The 19,996-nt window shown below is 42.5% G+C and overlaps 1 protein-coding gene across 13 annotated transcripts in view; it reads left to right on the top strand.

Annotated features, from left to right (window-relative positions):
* Positions 1 to 15,630, top strand: part of LOC143989379 (E3 SUMO-protein ligase ZNF451-like) — a 77,541-nt gene extending 61,911 nt beyond the window's left edge. For 9 of the 13 annotated variants that reach the window (XM_077489486.1, XM_077489479.1, XM_077489485.1 and 6 more), the window contains 3 exons: positions 223 to 1,826; positions 14,563 to 14,722; positions 14,806 to 15,630. In XM_077489486.1, coding sequence (XP_077345612.1) covers positions 223 to 1,826; positions 14,563 to 14,722; positions 14,806 to 15,514 — 2,473 coding nt within the window. In that variant the 3' untranslated portion in view covers positions 15,515 to 15,630. Of the gene's footprint in view, positions 1 to 222; positions 1,827 to 7,257; positions 7,700 to 7,911; positions 8,077 to 8,143; positions 8,220 to 14,562; positions 14,723 to 14,805 lie in introns of those variants that run through there. The other 4 variants (XR_013277023.1, XR_013277022.1, XM_077489487.1 and 1 more) reach the window with 4 other exon arrangements.
* Positions 15,631 to 19,996: the final 4,366 nt, after the last annotated feature.

Below are 19,996 nucleotides of genomic sequence, written 5' to 3'. Positions count from 1 at the left end.
ACGCCTCTGTTTCCAGACTCTACTGAGTGGGGTAGGAGTCATAGGGGAGGCTCCCTAGGGGGCAATAGGGGGGATAGCAATGAAAACCTGAAATATGTTGTAATTCTCTTCTATCCCTAGGAAGTTTTTACTGGTGTTTGGTTTTCATTTTACTTTTGTCCATAGCTCATTAGTTGTGTGTTTTTGTTTTTTTTGCTAAATTGCCTTTGTTTCTTTATTTAGAACGCAATGTCGAAAAGCTGGTCCTGCTTCAGTTTCAGAAAAAAGCATAGCTGATGTTGCATCTGTTTTCCAGCTAAAAGCTTTCTGCCTGACTTGTAAACAAGGTCTAAGTGATAAAGCACGCATTGAAAAACACATCGCAAGAACAAGTCACGATGTCAAGGGGATTATTTCTATAGAGGAGTCCATTCTAGCATTTTGCTACCTAAATGAAGGAATAAGAACACCTTCTGACTTCTGCCTGTTGGCTTCCAATGCTAGATTGGAACACATCATGCTTAAAAGAAACGTAAACAATACTGATGACAGCAACGTTTTGTCAAAGCATGTACAGCAAAATGAAACTGATGGTGGTTTAAAAAAAGAGGCCAATATTATGGTGACTGCTTGGTTCTGTGAATGTTCTCAACAGTTTTCAGCTGAGAAAGATGCTAAAAAACACATTATGACAGCCAATAGGATCTCTCACAAGTGCATGGTTTGTGGCAAGCTCGCTGATGACACTGCCATTATTCGCCTTCACATGTGCCGATTTCACGGTGGTGGGCGCTTGGACAGTTTTCTTTTTTGGTGCCAGATGTGTAAGGTTGAGCTGGCAAGAACTGAAAATGTGTTGATGCATATTATAGATTGCCATGGTGGTCATTCCTTTTACTATGAACAGGAGGTCCCAGAAGAGCAACCAACTTCCTTAGAGATTGATATGAGATCTGAGAGTCCAGCAAGTAACGCATCCCCATCACCACAGCAGTCTGAGGGTTTGTGGCAGTGCCATATTTGTGAGGAGACTTTTGATAATGAAGAAACTGTTCTACAACACTGCCAATCCTTAAGCATTCACCACTTTCATAAATATTGCTGTGACACCTGCAAGAAGAAGTTTCTTAAAATGGAGACTTTACTTAGGCATTGTCAGCTTCAGCATGATGGGGACATAAAAGTGAAATATTTTTGTGGGCTTTGTAAAGATCTTTACTTTGATGAAGAAGCTGCCTTCCTTGGCCACTATGAGAGTTTTCACGCTTTGGACTATAGTTATATACCAAATCGGGGGCAATCAAATGTTAAAGTTCCAGATGATACACTGACCACATGTATTGAGTCTGAAAAGCGTCTGACTTGCGGCTGTCTGGAAAAATATTCTCTCAAAGCAACAAAGAAGGCAGATGGCAAACTCTGCTTGGATAGACTGTTTGGGAAAGGAAACCTCTGGTATAGCTGCTGTTTATGTCCAGCAACTGACCAAACCTTTGAAGGCATCAATACACATGTTTGTAAGAACGAGGGGCAGTCCAGTGACAGAAATGTTGTTATTAAGTGCAGCATTTGTTCGAAATCTTTTTCAGACACAGAAGGTGCTCAAACTCACTACCATATGAAACACTGTTTCTTGAAAGAGCCCAGTAAGAATTATAATTTCAAAGCTGATGAATCCATAGGTGAGGTGTTTAAATTTACAGCTAGTGGTACTTCTGTTAGTAAACCGCCAGCAAGACTGAAGCGGAGAAAAGAATTGCATTACAAGGCTGAGACAAAGGACAAAAATCGCCCTGAAAAAATCCAACCAAAAACTAAAGTTATGGAGATACAAAACCGTGACACAGGTATTACGCTTTGGTTTATACTTTAAAAAATGTGATTCAATTGTAAAGACGAATATTTATCAAACATGTATTTAAAAGACATGTTTGCTAATTTGCTTGCTGTTCCTTACTTTCAGTGACTTGGGGGGGGGTTAACAAAAATAGGGCTACTTCTTGACAGATGTAAGTAGAAAAAGTTCATTTAATTGGAAGAGTCTAGAATCTGACAGTGTCACGCAGAAGGCTTTTGTAGTTTTCCTGGTGTCCGATTTGAAATTGGCCCAGAGAAAGTTCATTCTAGAGCCATTAATGGCCATGAGTAGTAGTAGTGTGTTGTGTTTTTTTTTTTTTTTTTTTCTGTCTGGCATAAATATTAGTTTTACAAACAGATTAAGGGTGTTGGTATAGGGCAGTGATGGTGAACCTTGGCACCCCAGATGTTTTGGAACTACATTTCTCATGATGCTCATGCACTCTGCAGTGTAGTTGAGCATCATGGGAAATGTAGTTCCAAAACATCTGGGGTGCCAAGGTTCACCATCATGGGTATAGGGGCTCAATATACCTATACCTAGCTGCCACCACCATGAATAGAAAAATACTATACCCAAAAGCCAGTTTGAGGATACGCCACAATTGTGACTTTGAGGACTAAATAACACAGTCTAACGTCTTGATTAATAGGTTTATAGAAAAAGGGTACCCAAAAAAAGGCTAGAGAGTGCCAGGTCAGTTGTAGGAAATAAGAATAGACAATCATTGTTATAAAATAAAAAGAAGGTAAATAAACCATTTGATACAGCATTCATTACAGGATTCAAACTTCATTCTAAGCATCTAAAGAAAATTGACACTGGCCCATTTTATGTCGAGACCAGACTTTGGGCAAAATATTGCCTAAGAATCCTTATTTTATTTTACAGAGGAGCCCGGAGCTTGAGAAATAAAATGGTCCACAATATTCCTGATTCCACCCAGAAGAAAGGTCACCTTTTTAAAACATATGTTTTTTTTATTTTTCTCCAGTCATCTTCCAGGACAGCAGGCCTACTGAGATGGCGTCAGTGAAGACTTTTCCCGGCTGACCATCCAACCCAAAGTCTCCAGAGTCCCTAGCATGGTGTCTCTCTCTCTCTCTCTCTCTCTCTCTCTCTCTCTCTCTCTCGTAGTGATGGCTGGACGCAGGGCGTGCGTTCCAGCATCACTGCGCACGACCGGAAGTCCGCCGTGAGCGCCAGACGTCCTTTCCGGGCGACGGACTTCCACAAAATGGCGAGACAGAGACATCGTGCTAGGGACTCTGGAGACCTTGGGTTGGATGGTCAGCCGGGAAATACACGCTGTGTCTATGGACGCAGCGTGTATGACAGGGAGCACGCCCGCAAGCTAACCCCCTTGAGATAGAGCTTCCCAGAGGGAGGTTGCCATTCCGGGGAGGAGCCGAGACAGCCGCTGAGGGACCCCAAAACAGGTGCATCAGGGCCACTCTGTGCAAAACGAACTGCACAGTGAAGGTAAGTATAACATGTTTTGTTCAAAAAAAAAAAACATACAACCCTTTTAAAGACTAAACCTTTTTCTGACACTTGTTTCTTACAAAGTTAAAATCAGTATTTTTTGCTAGAAAGTTACTTGGAACCCCCAAATGTGTGTGTGTGTGTGTGTGTGTGTGTGTGTGTGTGTGTGTGTGTGTGTGTGTGTGTGTGTGTGTGTGTGTGTGTGTGTACACACACACACACACACAGTGCCTTGCGAAAGTATTCGGCCCCCTTGAACTTTTCAACCTTTTGCCACATTTCAGGCTTCATACATAATGATATAAAATTTATATTTTTTGTGAAGAATCGCCAACAAGTGGGACACAATTGTGAAGTGGAACGAAATCTATTGGATTTTTGAAACTTTTTTAACTAATAAAAAAATGAAAACTGGGGCGTGCAAAATTATTTGGCCCCCTTGCGTTAATACTTTGTAGAGCCACCTTTTGCTGCGATTACAGCTGCAAGTTGCTTGGGGTATGTCTCTATCAGTTTTGCACATCGAGAGACTGAAATTCTTGCCCATTCTTCCTTGCAAAACAGCTCGAGCTCAGTGAGGTTGGATGGAGAGCGTTTGTGAACAGCAGTTTTCAGCTCTTTCCACAGATTCTCGATTGGATTCAGGTCTGGACTTTGACTTGGCCATTCTAACACCTGAATACGTTTATTTGTGAATCATTCCTTTGTAGATTTTGCTGTATGTTTGGGATCATTGTCTTGTTGGAAGATAAATCTCCGTCCCAGTTTCAGGTCTTTTGCAGACTCCAACAGGTTTTCATCCAGAATGGTCCTGTATTTGGCTGCATCCATCTTCCCCCTCAATTTTAACCATCTTCCCTGTCCCTGCTGAAGAAATGCAGGCCCAAACCATGATGCTGCCACCACCATGTTTGACAGTGGGGATGGTGTGTTGAGGGTGATGAGCTGTGTTGCTTTTACGCCAAACATATCGTTTTGCATTGTGGGCAAAAAGTTGGATTTTGGTTTCATCTGACCAGAGCACCTTCTTCCACATGTTTGGTGTGTCTCTCAGGTGGCTTGTGGCAAACTTTAGACAAGACTTTTTATGGATATCTTTGAGAAATGGCTTTCTTCTTGCCACTCTTCCATAAAGGCCAGATTTGTGCAGTGTACGACTGATTGTTGTCCTATGGACAGACTCTCCCACCTCAGCTGTAGTTCTCTGCAGTTCATCCAGAGTGATCATGGTCCTCTTGGCTGCATCTCTGATCAGTCTTCTCCTTGTCTGAGCTGAAAGTTTAGAGGGACGGCCAGGTCTTGGTAGATTTGCAGTGGTCTTATACTCCCCTTTCAAAATGATCGCTTGCATAGTGCTCCTTGGGATGTTTAAAGCTTGGGAAATATTTTAGTATCCAAATCCGGCTTTAAACTTCTCCACAACAGTATTACGGACCTGCCTGGTGTGTTCCTTGGTCTTCATGATGCTCTCTGCGCTTTCAACAGAACCCTGAGACTATCACAGAGCAGGTGCATTTATACAGAGACTTGATTACACACAGGTGGATTCTATTTATCATCATCAGTCATTTAGGACAGCATTGGCTCATTCAGAGATCCTCGCTGAAGTTCTGGAGTGAGTTTGCTGCACTGAAAGTAAAGGGGCCGAATAATTTTATACGCACCACTTTTCAGTTTTTTATTTGCTAAAAAAGTTTAACCCTTTCATGACTAAGCCTATTTTTGGAATTTGGTGTTTACAAGTTAAAATCCATATTTTTTGCTAGAAAATTACTTGGAACCCCCAAACATTATATATATTTTTTTAGCAGAGACTCTAGAGAATAAAACGGCGATTGTTGCAATATTTTATGTCACACGGTATTTGCGCAGTGGTGTTTTAAACGCAACTTTTTGGGAAAACGGCGATTCTGAATACCGGATATTTTTTTAAAACCGGCGCCATTGGCAGCCGAGTAAACGGGAAGTGACGTCATGACGTCGCTTCCGTGTTTACGATGAGACTGGAACGAAGCCGATTACGGCTTCGTTCCAGTTCCTCAACAACAGCCGGAGGCGTCGAATCTCTGATCGGTGCTCCCGATCGAGCGGGAGCACCGGTAACAGCGGCGAGAGGCGGCGGGAGGGGGGGACGTCCCCTCCCGCTCCTCCGGCATAACAGCCGAGCGGCTTTTAGCCGCATCGGTTGTTATGCCTGGATAGCCAATCGCCTGCTGCAAAAAACGGTACCGGGATGATGCCTGCAGGTGCGGGCATCATCCCGGTATAACCCCCGGAAGCCGAGTACGCATATCTGCGTACGCTCGGCGGGAAAGGGTTAAAATATCCAATAGATTTCGTTCCACTTCACAATTGTGTCCCACTTGTTGGTGATTCTTCACAAAAAATTTAAAATTTTATATCTTTAGGTTTGAAGCCTGAAATGTGGCAAAAGGTTGAAAAGTTCAAGGGGGCCGAATACTTTCGCAAGGCACTGTGTGTGTGTGTGTGTGTGTGTGTGTGTGTGTGTGTATATGTATGGGGCTTATTACGTAGGTAAGACCAAACGCCCGTTTTTTTGCCGAATTAGGGACCATGTATCCCTTGTTCGTGCCAAAAAAATGGAGACACCCATCAGCAGGCACATGGGTCTCTTCCATGCATTTGACGAGACTTGTATGTATTTCTTTGCACTGGAATCGTATCCCCCAGGCGAGAGGGGTGGTGGTTTTGATCGTATACTTTTACAAAAAGAGGCTCGATGGATTTACACTTTAGGGGCCACCTGTGCCCCTGGTTTGAATGACTCACTGAGCTACAAACCTTTTCTCTGAGATCTATATTACATTCTTTATATCCTTTTTCTTTTTCAGTATTTCTTTTTCCCTTTTTTTTCTTTTGCTATTGAATAGATGCGTATTCACGCACTTATGTATTGATTTATATGACTTAATGGTCGATTAGTCAGGAGACTGCGTTATCTATATATACTCACCTTGTTATAATCCTGTTATTTTAGAATGATAAAAACTCTCTGTTATTCCAGTCTAGTTTCAATTCGTCTAGGTATATATTCTACCTTTGAAGAATACCTCTAAATTATAACTTTAGAAGCATTGGGACGAGACACCTTAGGACTGAAGCTTGTACGGGCGCCCTGGGCCTTAGTACAGTACTCGCACCGATCTGATCCATTGGAACGTGGCTGTATGTATATAAGTCCCCTTTTTTCCTGCACTTTGTTGGCCACCACAACGCCTTATAGTATAGGACAATCTCCCCTCCATACAGAAGCAGCTGCACTTGCTCCTCATTGGAGGTGGATCATTATCCTTCACTGTGATATATTAATGAGCAGATGGGCTGAACGCTGGCACTGTTCCTCTCCACTGATGTCAGCATCAGAGCCTAGTGATGTAACACTCTTATTACCGGTCTTTCTCCTTACTGCCCTTCCATTCTAATCTAAGCACAGTTTTTCCTAGATTCCCCCAGTGTATTTAGCTTATTCTGTGTTTTCGTCCTTACACAGAATGCAGGTAGGTGTATTTTGGGAAGGTTCCATTTTGCCAGCACTGTGGGTGGCGATTTGGACTTTCCAAAATGGCCGCCGTGCGCGAGTGACGACGGTTTACGTCATGTCGCGCATGCGCGGCACACCCCTCGGTTTCTTCCGAGACTCAGTGTAGAAACTATCTTCGCCCGCCCATTGGGGGCGTTCCCAGACGCCGCCAATTTGGGAGGAGGGCTTCATAAGGCAGCAGCTGTCTGCCTTTATCTCACTCAGTGGAGGTCTGGACAATTGCAAGTTCGTTTGTGTTATCAGGTATGCTGTTGGAGTCTTTCTGATACTTATGGTTTAATCATTATTTTTGACACTGAACTTATATTCAGTAATACATTTTAACTAATTCATGGCATTGTCTGCTGGTCTGTTTCTTCTGCATGCACACCAGATTCGTTAGCCCTATGTGAATTTTAAGCACTTTCCTACCCGGTATGCAATTGGATAGGAGGATATCTTCCTTTGGTTATCCTGGATATTATTGGTTTATCTGTGGCAGTTCCTGATTCCTTGATACGGTTTCAGGCTCTCTAGTGCGGATCTGATCAGGTAATTAATTTTGAGTTGAATACTGAAATCCAACTTTAACCTATGCAGCTCCTGAAGTTGCAAAATCTGAGCGACTTTATGCAGCGCATATGCTAGATTTCCTAATTCATATTGGAAATCTTTCTCCTTTCCCTCTATAGCACACATATAAACCGTTATTTGAAGCACCTCCTTACAGGCTTCTACAGACTGGGTGTCCCTTTCCCTAGTTTTCTATTTTTATTGAGGATCTTCATACTCTACTACAATACGTGATCTCTATGAGATGTGTGAATACACACTAGGTGAGTGGATGATCCCTCAGTCTCCTTGATTATTGAACAACCCTATTGTTTTTGCCCCCCCTCCCTTTATATTGTTATATACAATCTATATAGTTATATTTATTGTAGCAATCAGATTGAACAGTTTGTTTGTTTTCTCTACTAATCTACTGTAAATAATGACACATGAACCATGTAATCATCATTCTGTGTATGTATTTTTATCCATGCAGTTTTACACTTATCAAAAAATACCTAAAGCTCCCGAAGAAACTCGCCTTATGAGTGAAACATGTCGAGCACCTCACTACTGTGACCCAATTCATTATTGATCTCTTCTGATCCGAATGTATTGTATGGATATTATCATGTATTTATTGTGTTGTTTTAACAAAAATTTGATATTTTTTGTAAAATAAAAAATAGTTTCTTTATGAAATAACTACTTTTTTTCTCTTTTCCAAGAATTCTTTTTGAGTGATTGCTACTTGATTTTTTCTTTCTTTGGTTAATATATGATACCGGTAAAAGTCCCGTTGAGGTTAGTTACCTCCCCCTTTGTCTCTTTTCTTATATATGTATGTATATAGATTTATAATTTTTTTTTTTTTTTTTTTTTAAGCAGAGACCCTAGAGAATAAACAGTAAAGTTGGCCCAATTTTTTTGTATAATGTGAAAGATGTTACGCCTCACGAATCATGATCTTTATTCAAAGCAAAAAAATTGTGATTCTCATTTTAGCCAGAATCGTGCAGCTCTACTGTGTGTGTGCGTATTAAGAGGGAATCCGCACAAGTGCATTAGTGCAAATGGAGACAAATTCATGTCGTTTACAAAGACAGGATGAGCCTGCTGGATGCTGGTGTGTGAAGCTCAAGCACTTCAATCCCGGGTGCAATAAACACCTGCACTCTGCTACCCTGCCCTTCTTGGCTCACTGAGTGGTTCACACTAGGAATCCGATGAGAATTTGCTGAGCACTCCTGTGCGATTCGCATGCGGTGCAGTGCGATTTATGCACATTTTGAATGTGCTAATTTTCAAAATGTGTGTACTAATGCACTAACAAAGCAATCTGTGCTGACTATGATGTAATTACAAATAAATATAAATGGGTAAAGTGGAAATAAGAAGAAGCTAAACTTCTAAAAGTGTTACCAACACCCATAAAAACTGTGTATATATAAAGTGAAGTAGCGCTAGTTAAACCAATATAGTAAACGATAAATATCTGACCAAATATCAACAGAGTATATACGTATCCATAAACAGTGATGTTCAAAGAAGTATTAATGATATTCCCACAACCTGTGATATAAATTAAGATTCAATAAATATATAAAAAAAAAAAATCCAATTGGAATAAAGTGCAATATTGGTAAAGTATAATCCAAAGAATATGAGCAATCCAAAAATATGTCTATTATGAATAGTCCAATAAAGCAGCAGTGAAATAGTGAACTAATACTCTAAAAATGCACTATAAATAAAGTGCAGTGCCTTGTGCAAAAATTGGCATATCATCCAAATACGAGGATCATATAGATAAAATTGATAGAAAGCAGGGTTCTGTCTCCAAATAGTCCTGCAACAATATCACTCTCTTCCTATAAAGATAGATGAGGGTAAGGGGGAAAAGAACAGGTATAGGAGTCCAGCAAAAGGCAAATTCAGCAGTTCACTTTGGAATGTATAAAAAAAACACACATAGCTTGATACAATCCTCCCCCAGTGGTGCCAGCCCCTTACCTCACAAAAAGACCCCAGATGGGTCTAGTAGTGCATCAAAGGCCGTTCAGTCAGTGGCTCAGGAGCCTTCTCAAACTTCCAGAGGGTCACTGTGCTGGTCCCCAAGGTCTCTTGTCCTAATGGGAATGTCTCCAAACACAATGCAGAATTAGTAGGAGCCCTGAGTGTGTCAGTTGCCACGGTCGCCTGCCACCAAATGCAGCAGGTAACTTGTCACCGTCGCCTGCCACCAGATACAGCGGGTCACTTGCCACCGTTGCCGCTCACCATTATCCAGCCACTAGATGCAGCTTCTCTCTGTAGCCAATAACCCGTGCTACAGAGAGGAGCTGCATCTAGTGGCTGGATAGTGACGAGCGGCGACGGTGGCAAGTGACCCGCTGCATCGCACAAGACAGCACTGAAAGTAGCGCATGCAATGCAACCGGATTGCATGGCACCTCTGTACCCAGTGCAGGCAAACGTGCATGCATTTGGGGTGTCGTTAACATTGACTTACACTTCAGATCGCAACTGCAGTGCATTTTGAACAATGTGCCGGAAACGCGCACAGAGCATTGATTTCTAGCACCGCGTTCTGGTGTTCCACCTGCATGGCTGAACAATGCAGCAGGATTATGTAAATCAGCTGGTTGGCTTACAAAAATACAAATCCTTTTTCCATAGGAAGGGAAATTTGCCCTTGATATCCTGTTCTTCCCCACTGCTCGTGCTGACACTTAAAACCTCTGTTTTTTTTAAATTTATTTTAAAATTTGATAGATCTCCATACTGCTCGATACTCTTTACCAAATTTGGCATGGAGATTCTAGGTTTTGTCACATAAAATAGGACATCGTCCGCAAATGCGGCTACTTTATGAACCTCTTCCCCCAGCTCGATTCCTCCTATGTCGGGATTTTTCCTCACTGTCTCCAGCAGTGGTTCCAAAGTCAACACGGACAGTATCGGTGACAGTGGGCAACCCTGTCTAGTCCCATTGTACATTCTAAAGGGGTCAGACAAGTTGCCGTTTACCCTTACCACTGCCATTGGGCACTCATAGAGTGTCTTTATCCAACTCAGGATTCGGATACCAAATCCCATTTCTTTCAACGTGCCCAGCATAAATCCCCAGTCTACTCGGTCAAATGCTTTTTCTGCATCTATTGACAAGAGAAGACTGGGGGTTTTGCTCTCTTGGGCTTTCTGGAGAAGCAATAGTGTCCTCACTCCATTATCCCTTCCCTCTCGGCCCCCCACGAACCCCACTTGGTCTGGGTGGACCAAGTTCGGAACTATTTTTTTCATTCTAGTAGCTAGTATTTTTGCGAATAATTTTATGTCGGTATTTAACAATGAGATTGGTCTATAGTTTGAACATATCATACCTTCCCTCCCTTCTTTCAATATTCAATGGAGATAATTGCTAGAGAGGCTTCCTTACCCAGTCCATATTTTATATCTAGGCCGTTAAAATATGCACATAACCTTGGTGACAAAATTTCCCCAAATTTTTTATAATATTCTATTATATAACCGTCCGGGCCCGGGCTTTTCCCTCCTGTTGTTTCTTTTATTGCTTGGTTTACTTCGGATGTTGTTATAGGAGAATCCAATTCCTGTACTATTTCCTGTGGTAGTGTAGGGACCTTAGCGTTTATTATATATTCTTTGATTTTCCTCTTTCTAATGTTCTCTTGCTGCTCTGTCTCCTTTTTTCTCACCCAATATAATTGCTCATAGTATTCTCTAAATACCTCCGCTATATCTTCAGTCTTATATTTGATCTCGTTATTTTTATCTATTATTTTCTCAATATAATTTTTTGCTTTCTTTTTCCTCAATATCCTAGCTAAACTCTTGCCATTCTTGTTTCCCAAGAAATATCGCTCTTTCGTTATTTTATGATATTCTCTCCTTACTTCTTGCTCTATTGTTTCCTCCAGCTCTAGTTTTTTTATAGCTAGATTCCGTTGTAGCCCCTGTATCTGTCCCTTTCCATTTTGTTTCTCTATTTTGTGTTTTAATTCTAATCTCCTAATTTCTTCTCTTAATTCCTTTACCTTTTTATTCCTTTCTTTTTGCCCCAAGTGAGATATATATTCCTCTTATGTAAGCCTTATGGGCCTCCCATAGTATGTTCTCCGCCATCTCGTCCTTCCCATTTGAGGCAAAAAAAAATTGCAGCTCCTTTCTTATTGTTTCCTCTCCTTCTACGTCTAATAGATCTTTATTTAGTTTCCAGGTAAACGGGGGTTTCTTTACCTCTGGGATTTTAATTCTCATGGTTACAGGTGCGTGATCCGACAGAGTCCTAGTTCCGATGTCCGTATCAACCACTTCCTCCAATAGCTGATGTTCCACCAGCCAATAATCTATCCTGGTGTACGTCCCATGCACGGGGGAGTAGAACGAATAATCTCGTTTCTTCGGATGTTGTATTCTCCACACATCTATCAGCTGCAATTCGGTCATCCATTGTTTAATTACATTTCGCTGCATGTTCGCCGTCTCCCGTGCATGGGACGAACTATCCAGTCTCGGATTTATCGGAAAATTCAGGTCTCCTGCCACAATCACCCTCCCCTCCTTAAATTCCCAAAGTTTTCCCAGTATCTTTCTCAGATAAGTTATTGGATTCTTATTCGGGCTATATATATTTGCCAAGGTATATTTTATTCCCCATAGTTTTCCTTTTAGAAACAGGAACCTCCCTTCCGGGTCTCCCATCCTGCCCTCTACTATAAATTGGATATCCCGGCCTATCCCCACTGCTACCCCCCTTGTTCTACTTGAGACTGAGTCTCCATAGAACCAGGTCGGGTATCTTGGGGAATACAGTCTAATTTTACTTTCATGGCTTAAGTGCGTTTCCTGTAAGGGCCGGTTCACACTGCGGGCGACTGCGATCCGACTTCAGGTCGGTCTAGGTCGCCTCAAGTCGCCTCCAGGTCGCGCTGCATTAAAAACCACGATAGTCAATGGAGCTGTCTTAATATACGCTACTGCAGTAGCTCCGACTTTTAAAAAAGGTTCCTGTACTACTTGGAAACGACTTCTAGGCGACTTGTACCCATTCATGTCAATGTAAGTCGCCTCTCCTGTTCATCTGTAGGCTACTTGCAGGCTACTTGACAGGAAGTCACCCAGCCCCCACTGCAGGCAGCCCCTCCTTTCCATACACATTAGTTTCGTTTTCCTCCTTATCTTCAACTCACACAGACCAAGAGCTCAGTCCTGCAAAATGTCTGCTATGAACAGGAGAGAACCAGTGGACAATGAGTCCCTCATACGCTTTGTTAGGGAGAGAAGGTGTCTGTATGCCAAGACAGACAAAGCATACCAGTTAATACAAAAAAGAGAGAGTGCCTGGCTGGAGATCTGCAGACTCTCTTTCGAAGACTGGGATGTCTTGTCACAGGCCGACCGCTCTGCAAAAAGTACGTTTATATGTCTTTTCTCCTTCACTATGCATGATTGTTGTAGTTCAATTTAGGTCTTGTAGGTCTTCTTTTGCACAGGGAATCGGTGCATAAATGCCCCCTTTCACAACAGTCCTTGGTTCCTCCCCCTAGATCCCCCTGCCATCAAAAATATCACACCAGAGCAACAAAAGCTCCAATTACATGAACATTAGATGAATTGACTGTTCTAATAGTGTCTGAACTGTATTCCCCACGTTTTTGCTTCAAAAAAGCATTGTTTCAATACCAACTTGATGTGCCACATGACCTGCCACGGGACCTTCCACGGGTGCCACGGGACGTGCCACGGGTGACACTGGACCTGCCACGGGACGTGCCACGGGTGCCACGGGACCTGCCACGGGACGTGCCACGGGTGACACGGGACGTGCCACATGTAACATTTTACATGGCGCTCATTACAGGTCACATGGCACTTGGGGTTCCTAATGGTGCCTATTAACTCTAGGGCAAGATTACGGAGCAACATTGGGAAGTCTGTCACTGATGTGTAGCACTATGATAATTTTATTACAATAATGATTGAACAATATAACCACATCAAAAGTAATTTCAACCTAATTTTAACATATTAAATTTATTGAACATATAATAACAAATAACAAAAAACATAGCAGACAACTTTAATTAAAAAAACAATAATCCATATCAGCACATGTTAACAACCGTACTCAAAAATTCCCAAAAAGATACTTGATATGAAATCAAAACAGTTGTGTAAAAATATTTATGAATTTGATTAGGAAATGGCGTCCATCTGCCACGGCAATTCACCATCCGGTGAATTGAAATAGGATCTAAATTGATCGCGCACTGTGGCACCATCAGTGGATCCCCTTGTAGCACTGATGTGTGCACTTTCCATTTCGTGTAGTAGAGAATCCTCAAAACAATATCCGTCCCTGACTCTGACAAAATTGTGCAGCACGCATGCTGCTTTTACAGCAGTTATAGCATTTTCAATGTTTAAGCTTATTGTAGTATGTAGAAAGCGCCATTTATTGGCTAGAATTCCAAAACTACACTCAACCACCCTTCTTGCCCTTGTTAACCGGTAGTTGAAAATCCTTTTAGGAGTGGACAGGTTCCTTCTAGAGTAAGGCCTCATCATGTGTTCACCCAATGCAAAGGCCTCATCCGCAACAAACACATAGGGTAGCGCAGGTTCAGCTGTGCCAGGAAGGGGGCAATTTTCAGGAATACCAAGTAGATTCTCCCGTAGTCTTTCACCAAAGGATGAATTTCCAAAAATCCTTGCATCACAGCTACCTCCATAGGATCCAATGTCTACATATGTGAAACAGTAGTTGGAATCTGTAACGGCGAGCAGTACAAAGGAGCAATATTTTTTATAGTTAAAGTACATACTCCCGCTACCCACAGGCTTTTGTACACGTATATGCTTCCCATCGATAGCTCCAATGCAATTGGGAAAATTGCACCTACTCCAAAATGTATTTGCTATATCACGCCATGTTTCAGGTGTCGGCCTCTTCATCACCATGGTGTTAAGCACGTCCCATAAAACTTTGCAGGTGTCTCGGATGATATAGCTGATAGTCGACTTGCCAGCCATGAACTCATAATGTAGACTTACAATTGAATGACCTGTTGCAAGGTATCTGAAAAACAAAAGAATTGATTATGTTCCTGTTTATGTTTTGCAGTGACCATCTTACAAACGAGGTGGAAGGGGCTCCGCGATTGCTACAATCGCTATTTAAAAAAAATATTGAACCAACGAAGTGGTTCCGGGGGGAAAAGAGTAGCACCCTATATCCATGCCGAGGAGATGGAGTTCCTGAGGCCGTTCATGGATCTTAGAGCGTAAGATAATATCTTTCATATTAGGACAGTGATACTATACAGTTGGATAAGGTTATAATAATTGTATTCTATCTTTCATGCAGAACACAATCCAGTATGCCGCACCCGGAACAGCCAGGTACATCGGCCCAATGTGCTGCGGCGGGCAATGCTCCCAGCGGAGAGGAAGGGGCACCTTCTCCATCATTAATACAGAGTCTTGGCCAAAACTCTATGGAAACAAATGAGGATTCCCAGCCGGCTAATCTCAGCATGGCTGAGGTAGAGGAACCCGAAGGCAGACAGGAACCAGACCGTCCCGCTCTCCATGGAAGATCGGGAAGACCAATTCGATTGCAAAACAACTTGGAACGTTTTGCGTCACTAATGGAGAAGATGAATACCAAGTTAAGTGACATGGAGAGTGCGGAAAGCGGATTTGGGATTATGGTGGCAGCAATGCTCAAAAAAATCCCGCAGGAGCGCCAGGCTTTTGTTAAGAAAAACATTATAGATCTGCCACCACTGCCCCCTCTCCAGTGTTTGCCCCACCACCACCCCCATCAGTACCCTTCCCTAACTATTATAATCCCCCGCCACCCAGAACCCACCCCTACTATTCCCCTCGTTATAGGCCATATTGTGACGAGTATGGCAACAACACCCAAAGCACAAATGCCCCCATGCCCTATCCATTACCTACCCCTGCAATGGCCACCCGTGAAAGCGTCCAACCCACACCTTCCCCCATTCCTTCGACTGAAGGTGACAATTTTTTCCCATCGTACCAGAATTTATAGTTTTTCTAATTGATGTCTTGATTTTTCTTACAATATGTGCTGATGTTATTTCTTTAAAAGTTACTTAATGTTTGTTGATGCTTTTTTCAAAAATTATGTTAATATTAAAAAAAGTTTATGTTTTGCTAATGTGTGGTATGTTTGAGTATATTACATTTAATTACATGCTATGTTTTTTTATGTCAAAAATAATTACCTAGGTGGCTGCAGCATTGGAGCAAAGCTTCATCTGCTGCTCCTTCACACAAAAAATAATAATCAAACATCATCAATGGGTCTCTTCTATCCCCTCCAAGATGTGAGAGCTGCTGACACTCAGCAGCTATCCTGCTCTGCTCCTCCACGCTAATTGTAGCGCTGAGCTGTGAGGATGCAAAGTGTATTGCGCACCAGAAAGACAGTTTACCTTAATGTAATAATTAGTCTTTCAATGGATGAGATACTCTTCCTGTATGTTGTGTTCTGTCGCTCAAGATGGATGTCAACCAGACCAAGCAATTCATCAAAACTGCAACAAACCAAAAAAATTTTGTTAATCATCTATGTTAGAAAATAATAAATATAAGCCACTGGTATCTACACACACACACACACACACACACACACACACACATTATCGCATCAACAATATGCCAAATATAAATCATCCGATTGAAGGGATTTAGCTAGGGTGAGGTGACGTAGCAAGTCATGTGTTAAGTAGACAATACACAAAGTGTGGAATGTGTGACACCTGTGACAGGTAATGTCGAAGGGGAAAACGACTCTATTTTACTCCTGAAAAATGCTTTTACAACATGACTTTAAGGCCACATATTTGTGAACAATTACTGCTAGCAAACACACTACTTCTGGTTTGTCATGTCCCATCTGTGCCAAGTCATGTGACACCCGTGGCACGTCCCGTGGCAGCCGTGCCACTTCCCGTGGCAGGTCTCGTGGCACGTCTTGTGCCAAGTGACATGGCACATGTGGCAAGGGACGTGGCAGGTCGACAATCCACAACTTGTGGCAAGTGACGTGGAAAGTGGACAATGACATACAGCATATGTACTTGCCTTGTGATCGACATCCGTGTATACTTGAAAAACTTGTCATCAAACCTACGCAAGTTCTCATACATAGCCCAGAACTGCCCTCTGTTATGTCGATTGGCAATGATTGGATGGATCCAGTAGCGACGTCTTCTTCCCATCCTCCTCCTCCGCTTCATTTCTTCTTCTTCCTCTTCCATCAGTACTGCCAAACCAGCTGTTAGGACAGCTGACATAAGGTAACGCACAGAGAGCATTTTGGACACAGAACAACTGTCAAAAACAGGAACAAGGAAGAAGACAGGAACAGGAATGATGTCACAAGGGGTGAAAGCTCACTTGTACAGTTCCCTGTCCTGGAGGCGACTTGTAAGTCGCCCCAAGTCGCGCTGTTAAGTCGGATACAAGTCGTATCCGACTTGGCTTCCCAAGTAGTGTCGCCTCGTGTCGCCCCCTGTGTGAACCGGCCCTAAGAACACAATCTCTGCATTAAGTTGCTCCAATTCTCTTAGTATCTTAAACCGTTTGTTAGCTACATTTAGACCTCTCACATTATACGACACACAGTTTACCATTGTCATGTTGGCACCCAAATAATGCCCTTTACTCGAAATCTTGAGCTATAGGTTATTCTCCTCTCTCCCTCCCCCCCCTCCTCTCCCTCCCCCCCCTCCTCTCCCTCCCCCCCCTCCTCTCCCACCCCCCCACCCTCCCCTCCCAACCCCCCACCCTCACCCCCCCATGGCCCATCTCCGGGCCTCTTGCGTCCAACCTGGATATATCCCCATCCTGGTGTCTGCACCTCTTCCCTTGAGGTGGAGACCCCAACCCGGCGCCCCGTGTGCTCCTCCCCGGGTCCTGGGATCCCGGGGTGGGCCCTAAAGAGAGAGACCCTTCCCCAGCCCCCCCACCCCCCCCCCAGTGAACAGCTTCCACCACCTCAATATACTTCCATAACTTTAGAGCAGCCTTTTTACTACTTCTTCCCTCCATAACCTGAGTTTGGGTGTTTACCAACCTCCCCCCCTCAGTACGCAACGCTCCAATAGACGGAGACATGTGGTAGTATTTTTATTTATTTCTTAAAGAAAAGTAAGTTTAAAAGGCACAATTCTCCTTTAGATATGTCAGAATCAGGGTACAAATATTACTGGTTGTTAATGGGCGATTTCAATTTGAAATTGTTTATTAATTCTTAATTCAGTGGATTGGAAAAAAAAAAAGCCAAGGTTTTCAGAAAACTGACTTTCAGGTGAGAGTTTTCTATACATTTCAAAATCCTGTAAGAATAATTGCATTGTGTGCAATGCCTCTATGTCATGGATGAACCCAAAACATTCCCATAACATTGTTGAACAGTGACATTTTAAGCTCTCAAATAGTCCTGCAATAATTGATGGTAAGTGGTATTTTAAATCACCTAACCCCACTGTTATTAACTAGCACTTTAAATCCCCTCAAACAATCCTATGATATTGGTAGTCAGTAGCTCTTTAAAATGTACCTTATAGTCTATTGCAGCTGTTCTGAGAGGAAGGGGAGGGCTCAACAATGTAAACAGTCCTACATAGTTTACATTGGTGATCACAGTGATTGGTCATAAGAGCAATCACATGCCCGAGAACCACTCCAGTTGGCTGTCCTTTTGTCTAATGACTGTGGAACCAACAGCTTTTTGTGTGGGGACAAAGAACACGGAAGTCGTCAAAAGACGTACAGGTATGGGTCTATTTGTTATAGGAAGGGTGCCATTCAGCCATTTAGTTACAATAGCCAGATGTAAAGAAATTAAAATGTGTTATTTGGTATAGATTTACTTTTCCTGCATTTTATTAACTATGATCGCACAAAATTACCTACCTTGTAAAACTCAAGGTCTTCTAGTTTAGTTGAGCTTAAACCGTAAGTGGAATTTATCAGATCATCATGATGCTGCTTCTTCTCTTCCTCGCTAATCTACAATATAAATAAAAATAGTATACTGTAATACATAGGGAATTGATCTACTGTACCTGAAATAGAGAAAATATAATTTGCTTACACCACACAAATTAACTAGAACAATTCACATTGGATTAATGTAAAGTTCCCTGAAGAAATATAAACTAATAAATTATGTTCATTGTGAATTAATTGTCCAATATTCTATGCAAATAAAGAAAAATAATTTTATTCAAAGACTCATGAGAACCTTTAACCACTTTGCACCCACGCTATAGCCAAAAGATGGATACAGCGCGGACGCTATCTGCCGGGAGGGCATCCCTGGTCCTCCCTTTAACTTCCCCCTCTGCGCACCGCCTTGGGCACGCATAGGGGAAGTTCTGTGCTGGCCGTGCCCCCCCGGACACAGCCAGTCACAGATCGCTGTAAGTGGCCAATCACAGCGGCCGTTTACACCGCGATCGGCGTGCCCAATGAGAGATGATCTCATATATAAACATATGAGATCATCTCTCATCGCCGGCTTTCCCTTCTCACACAGACAGTGTGTGAGGAGGGAGAGATGAACCGCTGCAGAGATTAATGTAAAAAAAAAAAATTAAAAATGAAAATAAAGTGCCTATCTGTCCCCACTGCCACCTGTCCCCACTGCCATCTGCCCCCACTGCCATCTGTCATCAGTGCCAGATAGTGCCATCTGTCATCAGTGCCATATCAGTGTCACGTGTCAGTGCCACATATTAGTGCCATCTGTCATCAGTGCCACGTATCAGTAACACGTATCAGTGCCACGTGCCATCTGTTATCAGTGTCACGTGTCATCAATGCCAGGTAACAGTGCCATCTGTCATCAGTGTCACGTGTCATCAGTGCCACATATTGGTGGCATCTGTCAGTGTCACGTGTCATCAGTGTCATGTATTAGTGGCATCTGTCATCAGTGACATGTCGGTGTCACGAGTCATTGTCCTGCTGCTCCAGGGCCTTCAAAAGTGTAATAGGTAGTCAAGTTAGATGTGTAATTTATGTTCCTAGAACACATGATGGCGCTCCCTGCATGTTGGGCCTCTCTATGTGGCCAGGCTGGGAAAAGTAGCACACATGCGGTATCGTAATACTCAGGAAGAGCAGCAGAATTTATTTTGGGGCATAATTTGTGGTATACACATGCCACGTGAGATAAATAACCTATTACAATGACAATTTTGTGGAAAAAAATGAAAATAAAAATATCTTCATTTTGCAAAGAATTGTGGGAAAAAAATGACAACATCAAAAAGCTCACCATTCCTCTTACTAAATACCTTGGAATGTCTACTTTCAAAAAAGGGGTAATTTGGGGGGTATTTGTACTTTCCTGGCTTGTTCGGGTAACAAGAAATGAGATCGGCCACCAGTACATCGGATGTGATCAATTTTGTGTGATTCGCACCACAGCTTGTAGACTAACATTCACAAAGACCAAATAATATCCACTAACTTGGGTTATTTTTACCAAAGATATGTAGCAGTATAAA

Source organism: Lithobates pipiens, unplaced genomic scaffold (assembly GCF_037356315.1).
Source record: "Lithobates pipiens isolate NorthernLeopardFrog02 unplaced genomic scaffold, aLitPip1_a1.2 Scaffold_18, whole genome shotgun sequence".
NCBI lineage: Eukaryota > Metazoa > Chordata > Amphibia > Anura > Ranidae > Lithobates > Lithobates pipiens.
The sequence above is the reverse complement of the archived record's forward strand: the minus strand, read 5'-3'. Positions and strand labels throughout refer to the sequence as shown.